Source organism: Lytechinus pictus, chromosome 17 (assembly GCF_037042905.1).
Source record: "Lytechinus pictus isolate F3 Inbred chromosome 17, Lp3.0, whole genome shotgun sequence".
NCBI classification, from domain to species: domain Eukaryota; kingdom Metazoa; phylum Echinodermata; class Echinoidea; order Temnopleuroida; family Toxopneustidae; genus Lytechinus; species Lytechinus pictus.
The window spans coordinates 5880708-5891293 of NC_087261.1; the positions used below are offsets into that span (position 1 = coordinate 5880708).

At 35.8% G+C, this 10586-nt stretch overlaps 1 protein-coding gene across 1 annotated transcript; it reads right to left on the reverse strand.

Annotated features, from left to right (window-relative positions):
- Positions 1 to 34: 34 nt before the first annotated feature.
- Positions 35 to 9436, reverse strand: LOC129280423 (lactadherin-like). The gene is made up of 6 exons (XM_054916450.2): positions 9296 to 9436; positions 6491 to 6804; positions 5812 to 5968; positions 4449 to 4651; positions 2559 to 2711; positions 35 to 1903 (listed from the first exon to the last, which is right to left on the reverse strand). Exons 1-6 carry the CDS (start codon positions 9375 to 9377, stop codon positions 1760 to 1762), a joined length of 1053 nt encoding a protein of 350 aa, XP_054772425.2. The 5' UTR covers positions 9378 to 9436; the 3' UTR covers positions 35 to 1759.
- Positions 9437 to 10586: the final 1150 nt, after the last annotated feature.

Consider the following 10586-nt stretch of genomic DNA (forward strand, 5'->3'; position numbering starts at 1 on the left):
AAAATGAAATGTACGATCAAATAAACTCATTATTCATGTTATTTATATCACTTTTACAGATTGAATCATTATCGTCCAAACGACAACAAAAATTGTTTTAACCACAAAAAGTGAACTCATTAACAGAGTTGGGCTCAATTACTTTTATCAATTACAATTACAATAGCAATTACGTTATTGTAGTAATGTTCAATTATAAATCATTTTCAATTGAGTTCCATTTTTTACAATTACCAATTACTTTTGTCAATTACAATTTCAATTACTTTCTATAAAAGTCATGAATGAAATCAATTTGTATTCTATATCTACTAGCACCACCTATTTCAACATAATTCTAAATTACAGAGAAACTGCGAGATGGTTTAATTAAAAGAGCACGGATTCTGCCTATTACACACTTTGATGCTGAAGCAGTTGACATGAAAAAGGTCATAGAATGAAATCATAAATTAATTAATTTATTGTAAAGCATTTCAATGTAATTAAAAGTAATTGAAGTCAATTACATTTTTTCAATGACAATTACAATTAATTTCCCTTTCAAAATTTCAAATACAATTTCAATTACTCAAAGAATTGTTTTTTCAATACATAATTGATCAATTACCTTATAATTAAGCCCAACCCATCTCATTAACGATGAAACATAATTTATATAACACGCACTTCAAACGTTTAAGAACATAGGAAATGTATTGTCAAATGCCTTTCATGACAACTCTGTCGAAAATTGGTGAATCAAACAGCAGTTTAATCCTTGACTCTGGACAAACGACATATTTGCCATTTTTCGTCAGCTCCGAAAATCCCGCTCACCCGCTCCCGCTGTTCGTTGTCATTAGCTTCCAAGCAATATTTTTTTATGCATCTGACCGACTGTTCGACTCTCATCTCCTCTCTAGGATTTAATGTTAGCCAAATATTTAACTCTTTTGACAATCTTTTAAATATGCCGGTGCCAAAGTATGGAACAAATTACCAACAAATTTCCAAAATGCTCAATCCTTAAATGTTTTCAAGTTTGTGTACAAAAGATCTAAATTTAATATGTCATAATCATCCAATCCCTGAACTTATATAACTTCTAGAATTTTCATTACAATATTTTATCGGTCTATGATTATTCACAACTGTCGGCCCTACTTGTTTGCTATTGTGTATATACATGTATTTGCTAAGGTTACACGTATATATTATTTCATTACAGGCCTATTTAATTTACGTTTGTTTTACGTTTTACCTTAATTTTAATTATTATTAATTACCTTTAATTACTATTTTACTATGTATTTATACACCAGACCAAGATGCAAAATAGTAATTACAGATATGATCTTGTGAACTAGTTTAAATATGTATGAATGAATGAATTAAAATAGATCTTGAATTTCCAAGATGGCGGCCGATCTAAATAGGTTCCAAAATGAAAATGAATATTCATCACAATGTCAGACAATTATCAACAATGCTTACAACCGGAAATTTATGTCAATATGCAATTTCCTACACTGTATAAAGCTGCCATTTCAAAATTCTAAATGGCATCGTGAAACGTGGTTGAAAGGGATTTCTAGACTTGGAAACTAAACTAAATTAGCTCCCAAAAAAAATAAGTTTTTGAAAGATTGACTAACGTGATTTCCGAACAGCTGCTCAGAAAAAAATATCCACCTTTTTTTCACCACGCATGATACAAGACCGATATCGAATAAACTTATAAACGCCGTATGAAACAAATAGGAGTTAACTTATTAGTTTAGTTGTTGATGCCAAGTACTTCAAATCTCATTGACGCATGATGCCTGTATGACGGAGTATGAATCTTGACATATCGTGCAGTAACTGGCTTGGGAAATACTATTGTCACGTATGTATCCTGATCAAAGTTTGCTGGATATCTCTGTGGAAGTGAAAGAAAGAATATATTGAATGGATTATAAAGAAAATAAATATGAGAGAATGAAAATAATCACATCGGTTACCCCAATCCTTGTCACCACTCCAAAAATAATCTTAACGATATTTGCTGCTTTGTTTTGTTATTTTTTTTTCCTTTTTATGCTCTGTTTTGTCGTTCTTCCTTTGTTGCAGAAGAGTTAATGAAAAAGTTTGCGAGGCGTGCCAGACAGTGGGTAGCACAGTACATCCAGGATACACGCTTATATACCAAAATAGGCCTGAATGTTTGAGGGGTGTTAAGTTTGCGAAGGTATGAAGTCATTGAAGAAATTAGCGACACATTTGCAGAGCCAGGATTGATTCGGCCTATCTCCTCAATTACTTTCTACCTGTGACTGATGCCGATCCATCCCCAAGCTAAAGACTGCAATTATATCTATCAAAACATTGAAATTGCAACAAACGCGACCTCGGTTACATTTGCTCTTAGGCAGCTGTACGGCGAGTCGAAAACAGCCGTTTTATTCATTTTTATTCAAACCTAGATACGTAGCTGGTACCAAAAAGAAAATGTTTAAACAAGCTGTTTTCGAATTGTCGTACCGCCGCCGTAGAGCTAATGTGACCGAGGTATTACTTTGATGACAATTACTCACTATCATAGTGCCACAGAGCTGTTGAAGTGGATTAATCCATTCTGTATCGTCCCTTGAGTAAGATATGGACACCGAGGTTACCTTTTCACCGCCCCCCATGTACCGTCCCTGTGTAATGACACCGGTTACCAGAGTGTCGTTGCCAAGATCAATCTATTAATGAGTTAAAAGATGTAAGATTTTTTTTTATTTTAATGAAGTGGAACATTTTTCATTTCACGTAAGGATCATACATACCCACTAAATGAAAACAATGTCGTATGTGAAGCTAGGGTTACACCGGAACCGAACAGTTACACCGGAACCGAAAATGCCGAATCAGCTGCGAATCCATCCCTAAAGACGTACTCGGGTGGTTTCGGGAGTAGGCCAATTCTGTTCTCCCTCCGCGAATGCGAGAAAATTCAGGAGGGGTTCGGGAACATTCGCGGAGGAACTCGGCTCGTTTTGAAATACCCTCCAAAATACTGCCGAATGTGAATAAATAAATTCAATTCTGGCCAAATTTAGGATGTATTTGGATGACATTCAGTTGGATAAGGGGAGGCATTCGGAGTATTTTGGGCAGATTCGGACGTATTCGTTTAATTCGGGGCGTAACGGTCCAGGCTTGGCGCATTTGGCCATATTTGTTCCGATTCGGTTCAACCATAGATCTATAGCTCTATGGTTCAACATTCGGGTCATCATTCGGCTGTAAACGGAGCAAAAGGGTCACATTCGACCCGATTCTGAGTACCTTTGGCTCGCTTCTTGCCACTATTCGGGTGGCATTAAGCTTTATTCGGGATGGCCGAAATTGATACAGGTCAATTCTTGGTGATTCTGCGCTGAATCGGGACCACTTCCTGACCCATTCGTCTCTATTCGGGGAGCTCCCGAATCAGATACGAATAGGTTCCGAATCCATCAGAATCAGGCCACCGGCCATATTGAGGCAGAATTGATCCGATTTCATTCGGGAGAATTTGGTTTTGGTGTAACCCTAGCTTGGAGTATCTAGGAGGAGCATATGCACCGGATGCCACTAACTAGGGAAGAAACCATTTATTTTTATGTTGAGGGTTGATTCTGATGACCAACTTTTAGAAAGCAGAAGTGGGATACTTGCGATTAAAACTCTAGTTTAAAGACCTGGTTGTTTGTCACTTACGGAGTCACAGCCGACGTAAAATTTAAGGACTTTTTTTATAAAACAAAACGGATCGGAAAGTGGACGGTAGATTCAAGTGAAATCGATTTCCTATTTCTAGCTCTTAAAGATTTTTGGACAGTCACCAGCAGTACGAAAGTTCTTCTATTTTTTTCTAAAGGCAGTATCTCACATACGCAACGACTTCATTTTTTTATTGTTGCAGTATAAGTCTTCATGGCGTCCCTACGAAAATAGTTTACGCGCTCACCGAAAGGCAACATCCATGAGACGAAGTCGAAATCTGCCAGGTTTCACTCAATTAGCTTGGAAATCGCAGAGATATGTATCCATGGTGTCTCGGAGACTGGCGGTAGTCCCTTAACAGTCTAAACCAATCGGGAACGTTTAAAATTCCCGGAGCTACTCGGAGACAGCAACTGGGAATACACCGTGTTGCAAATTACTCGCGAACTTGTATTAAGCCCAGTGAGAAATTTCCCCCTTTATCATATTTTCTAGAGCTTGTGCAGATACCAAACGGACATAGGTCATTGGCAATTTGGCAATGGTGAATTTTCGGACGCAAAGATAAAATCAGGGCACGTAACACAAAACTTAGTACCACATTTTCTACGATTGATTGCATTGACTACAATGTACAATCAATCGTGATAAACAAGCGTACGATCAACCACAACCTTTGTGTTACGGGGCCATGGTGATTCGATTTCCAGAAATACTGGAGAATATGTTACCTTCACCCACTTGTTGGTGTCCGAATCACGTGGAATCCAGGCACTATTCGAATTAAGCCTTCCCTGACTGGGTACATGGTTACCAGCCGTTATGACCGTTGAAGAAGTCAGGCTACTGTCTGGTATACGACCATCTTCGACGCCAAGACCCTCACCAAGTACAGGGGGACTGCATCCAAGTTTCACAGCCAAGTTTAGTGAAGCTTGAAACAAAAAGAAAAAGCAAACAATATTGGAATATAATGATAATAAGGTAGTAGCACGACTGTTAAGTAACTCTAACGAGTGTACTTTCTACAAATTAAAATATTTTTTTAAATCGATTTAATAAATACGCTTCCTAGCAGATCTATGCAATGAGAAATATACACAAATGACTAAACGTGAAATAGGAAAATACATGACATTAGTATCATTATTATTAGGTATAGTCTGTCAGCAGTATGAAAATCACCTCTTCATTTCGTCAGAATTTTCAAGATTTATTCTTTATTATTTTACCTAAAAGTTTTGTGCCCTCTATATCTAAATCGGTCCAGTCAATTCCATGTCACCCATGTAGTCTTTCATGGCCATTTTCGAGGTCACTATTATGACATGACGTCATCCAAGCGCCATTTTAAAAATTCTAAACTGTAAGAACTGGAGCGTTAAATATGACACCAGTTGGTGTCCCTAGAGAACCACACCCTTTAGAGATGAAACACTCTTATAAGTTTGTACATAACACAAACGAGTGTAAAAGTGTCATGAAATAACACTCATGGGTGTTGCACTAACACTGACAACACTAACTTAACACTGGAGTAAAATGACTGATGTGGTGTACACCTGTAAACACCACTGCTGTGTGTCATCATAAATGATTATCATAATAGATTATGAAAAATCAACCATATTCATATCACATTTCAGATCAATCATCATACAGGTCATGCCATCAAGTGTCGTGTGGTCTAGTGGTTAGAGCATTGGAGCCATGATCTTAAGGTCTTTAGTTTGAATTCCCGCTCTGCCATTGTTCCATTTTGATAAGAAGGCTCGAGAGTAATTTCTGCCGCCTTATAAGGTCAGCCACTTTGCCTGATCAACTATGACGAAATTGTTTTCCTATATCATTAGTTATGCCGTATATATATATCAGCTTGGCGTAATTCCGATCGGAATTAACATAACAGAAACAAAAAGTCTTCCAAAGGTCACGACGGGTGTGTCAAAATGTTTTACTACTCAAAATCATCAAAAATGACCAAACGACAGTATGTTTCATATCATTTAAGCATTTAACATTTTAAAAAAAGTGATAGCAATAACGAGACATTGACTTTAGGCCTACTGTTTGCATGTTATACTCTTGACCTACCTACAACATCCGTTAGAGGTCCATATCCGTAGAGTTCCATTCCGACAGCTATGTTGGTCTGAAAGGTCTTCGGATTAATCCGAAAATATCGACCAACGATTGGCCTAATGAACGTGTGAGTCACGTGGCTACTTTTGTCATAATTTCCTGGAAATATCTTAAAATAATAGTGCAATCAAAATGTTAGCATTCGTGAAATGTATTTTTATATATACCTAATTTCATTTTCAAGAAGAAGTTTTGGGTCCATTTCATAGAGAGGAACAACTAAAGTAACTTTACCAATATGATTGTCAACCACCATGGTAATAAATCTCAGCAGTCAATCGCAATTAAGCTTCCGACAATAATAGAAAAGTTGCAGTAGTTGTATGTAACGGGCTCCAGATCACGTTGATTCTATTAAAAGCATAAAACTGAAACTGAAAAATAATACGGGGTTTAACGAAAATCAATCAAATGATATAACAAATTTCTGACATTTTAAGTTTCTGTTTTATGACGTCACCGACTCATGAAAGCTGCTATCCAGATTTGATTTGTGACATGAAATAAAGTTCTATATCTTTCCATTATTAAAACTTCAAGATGACTAAGAATATCGCTCTTGGTATTGGATAGCGACGTTATTCCTCATTAATAGCACACAAAAGACAAATCTTTTTTTTTCTTAACTCACCTCAGTTGATTCCGAGTATACGTTAACATAATCAGTCCAATGTGCTCCGTCCAAACTAGAAGAAATGATGAAGGATGTCACCCACTCATAGACACCAGGGGTATTGTGTCCACCTTGAATGGTTAAAGCCGTTACGATACTGTACTCCAGTTGAACTTGAATCCATTGCAATTCGTTTGATAGAGATGGCTTCCAAATCGAAGTACCGTCCAAACGGGCAGCAGAGCCGCAGTTGCTGGCAGAGGAGCAAGACGATTCGGAATAAGCATAATCAGGGATGCCTAGTGCTTGACCAGATGGACTGCAGGGACTCACTGTCGTAATTTCAAATTGAAAGAGGATACCAAATAACAAGAGTGAATCATAAGCTTAATGATTATGGAGCAACTTCATTAGTCATGTATCCGTTCTATTTAGCCAATGATATTTAATCATAGTTATTAGGTACAACAAATTGTAAAACGACAATGTTGATGAAACGCACCCCATGACATGAATATTTCTATAAACTATAGAGAAACAGCCATATCAAATCTTATTCATTCTTCATTGTGAACAAAACCACCTAATATCATTGTAATGATGACGAGTAATAAAGATAAATTTCATTGCGAAGTGGTCATTCAGTATGTTTCTTTTTAATGATCAGTAACGATGATATGAAGATGTAAATTTTACAAAATGGCGCCTGGCTGACGCCATTTTGACCTGGAAAAGTTTCGCACATTTCCATGAAATATATTGGTAAGATGATTTATTGGTAAGATGATATTAAAGAAGATTGAATCCGCGGTTTTTAGATATCCTGACTTAACAATATGACGAGGAATAAATAGATGAAAAATCAAGAAATCCTAAAGAAATTAATAGGCTATCTGTCAAAATGTCATACCATCTATTAATAATATCCATGATAATGTTAACAAGAATAATGATAGCAGTCCTATTACTTTTTTAATGGGCCAAATTCATTTGCAAAAAAAATGTTCCAAGCGCTGAGAGGCATAGAATAAAGGAGTATAAAATGTATAACCAAGCTCAGGGTCGAATACCCTGTAAATTGGTCTCACGGAAATAGGTCGTAAGTAGATATTATGACAAACAGCTAATATCTGGGGGGTGTTCACAAAGAGTTAAGTATGACTTAGATTCGCACTCAAATGCCGACTCATATATGATATGCAACGCACAATCTTATTATAATTATTATTATAATTATTATTATTATTACATTATTGTTATTATTTTATCATTATTCAACACCATTATTATTCTTATTAGTGTTTTTATGATTATTATCATAATCTTTATCACTATTACTCTTCATTGCCATTATCATAAATGTGTTCTATGTATATTATGTTATGTGGTAACTTTTCATTGTACTCTGATACCCCGAGAGGGCCTTGAGTTTCAATATACTTTCAAATTTCATCTTATCGATCAATATGCAGTACCGTGCGCGTCCTCTTGGCACAATCCATGATCTGACCAATGCCTTTTATGTCGCGCGCAACTACGAATTTAAGTGCGACTCTAAGTCATACTTAAATCTTGGTGAAACACCCCCCTAGTTTGATTAGAGCACACAGGCCATAAATCATGCATTCATTATTCCATGTTCCGAACTTATGCACTCTTTTATTACAACTTGCAGTTACAACCAGTGGCGTACCTAGGATTTTCCACAGGAGGGGGGGGGCAAAATCGGCCGCCAAAAAAATGGACAAGCAAAAAAAAAAAAAAAAGGTCTTCAATAAAAAATAAAGGTTATTGTACCCGAAAAAAAATTGACAAGCAAAAAAAAAAAAAAAAAAAAAAAAAGGTCTTCAAGCTCGTCAGGGGGGGCAGTGATATGTATTTTGTATGGGTTGTGGCTCGTCAGGGGGGGGGGCAGAGTGCCCCCCCCCTGCCCCCCCCCCCCCCCCCCCGTAGGTACGCTAGTGGTTACAACTATTTACAACTTGAGGTTGTAGCTATGTCATATATAGGGAGCCCTATCTACAAGATCTGCTTCTTCGGGCTTCCTAACCATTTACTTTTGATTTGTATTGTATTGTTCTTTGAATATTACTGCATATTCATCTTGTTTTTAAAATGGTTGAATTTAATATATTAAATTAATTGAAATTAAAGGGGAATCCAACCCAAATAAAAACTTATTTTTATAAGAAAAAGATAAATCAGACAAGTTTATATGTGAAAGTTTGAACAATATTGAACAAACAACAAGAAAGTTATGAATTTTTAAAAGTTGTAAATATTGGTAATCACTATACTCATGGAGACTTCAAATTGGCTACATATGGGATGTCATAGTGATGTAAGGCAAGGACTACTCTTCCATGTACTCTACTACATATTATGGCTAAAATGTAATTTTTCCGAAAAGTTTTATTTCAAATTACATTTTTCTTTCATGAGGACATTTAACAATATACTACCTGGGTTATATTTAGATTACTGCCCCAGGGGAATGGGTACTTAGGAGAAAACCACAAAACCCTGATAATAAAGTACATGGCCTATGGGAAAGTTGTCCTTGCCCCTTGTCATAATTTACTTACCCAGTTGCCAATTTGAAATCTACATACTATTAGTGATCCCAATTTTAAAGCAGCTATAACTTTCTTATTGCTTGTCCGATTTCTTTCAAATTTTCACCATTCTGTTTAATTTATTTTTCTCCTTCCCAACACAACATTTTATGGCCAAGGCTGGATTCCCCTTTAAGTTATTAATATTAGGAGAACCTTGATTGTCTATCTTGGACTTTGTGGGGGTCAAATTCGTCTTACTACTCACCAGGACAGCATACTACGGCTATAGTTTCGTTTTTGTTGACCACTACTCTTGTCTCATTGGTCCAGCACTCAGTGAGGTTCATGACGTCATCAGGACAAATAATCGTTGCAACATCAGAAGGAGTGTCAACGGAATCGTACTGCGCACCACTCAACGTAACAAATGACCCTTGTTTCATCGAATTGAGAAATACAATACTACATGTAGTAAGAATGTTAAAGTTGTCTACACCAATGAAAATTTTAACAACAAATGGATGCGAACGAATTAATCAACATCACTTTAAAAATTTTAATTGCTTCCTTAAAAATGAAATATGGAAGAATAAATTGAACATATATTAAACAGAGGTTTGGGATTTTAAAAAGGGGCTACATCTATTATAATTGTTTAAAGTTTCACCATTAAGTTGCCCCGTCAAAACAACAAAAAGCTAGTTTGATTATCAATAAAAGACCATAAAATAGATTGCTCTTCGGTTAGGATAGATAGATAGATAGATAGATAGATAGATAGATAGATAGATAGATAGATAGATAGATAGATAGATAGATAGATACATAGATAGATACATAGATAGATACATAGATAGATACATAGATAGATAGATAGATAGATAGATAGATAGATAGATAGATAGATAGATGGATGGATGGATGGATGGATGGATAGATAGATAGGTTTATTAAACGTTCATCACGGCCAAAGGCCGAAATGTGATCAATTCCAAAAAGATAGAAGTTACATATAAAGTTTTCATACATTGTAACATTTTTTAAGTCATACACACAAACCTATTATGTAGATAATGTGATCTTATAAATAACTAGAGGAGAAAAGAGGAGTGTAGGTAGGTGAAAAGAAAGAACGAAACTAGACGAATATAAATGGAAGTCATAGATAGGATTTTTTTTTTAAAGAGAGAGGAGAGAAAAGGAGGAAAAGCTGAAAGGAGAAAAGAAGAGATCACGTTCATCAAATCGTGACATGTACACACCATATCCTATCACTTAGACATGGTAGCAGGTAAAATTTCAATGAGATTTATGAACAATAAAACATCAAATATTTAAATAGTAAAATTTTAAAATATGCAATGATGTCATGTCATTGAACTGTGAAACCGCCAACATACATGTTTTGTAAGACCAAATAATTTTCCTTACTGATTAGAGAAGCATTAAAGAGCAAATGAACAAGCAGCGTTAATAGCCTCTCCTCAATGCCTTCACTTTTTTTAGATCTGGCCATTTTCATTGCCAATAATGCAATATCCTGAGCAATACATATA

Coding starts and splice junctions, on each gene's coding strand:
- LOC129280423 (XM_054916450.2), bottom strand. CDS start 9,377: ATGAACCTCACTGAGTGCTGGACCAATGAGACAAGAGTAGTGGTCAAC. Junction 5,969..6,490: donor TATACTCGGAATCAACTGAG/GTGAGTTAAGAA, acceptor TATTATTTTAAG/ATATTTCCAGGAAATTATGA. Junction 4,652..5,811: donor ACCTCTAACGGATGTTGTAG/GTAGGTCAAGAG, acceptor TTTTGTTTCAAG/CTTCACTAAACTTGGCTGTG.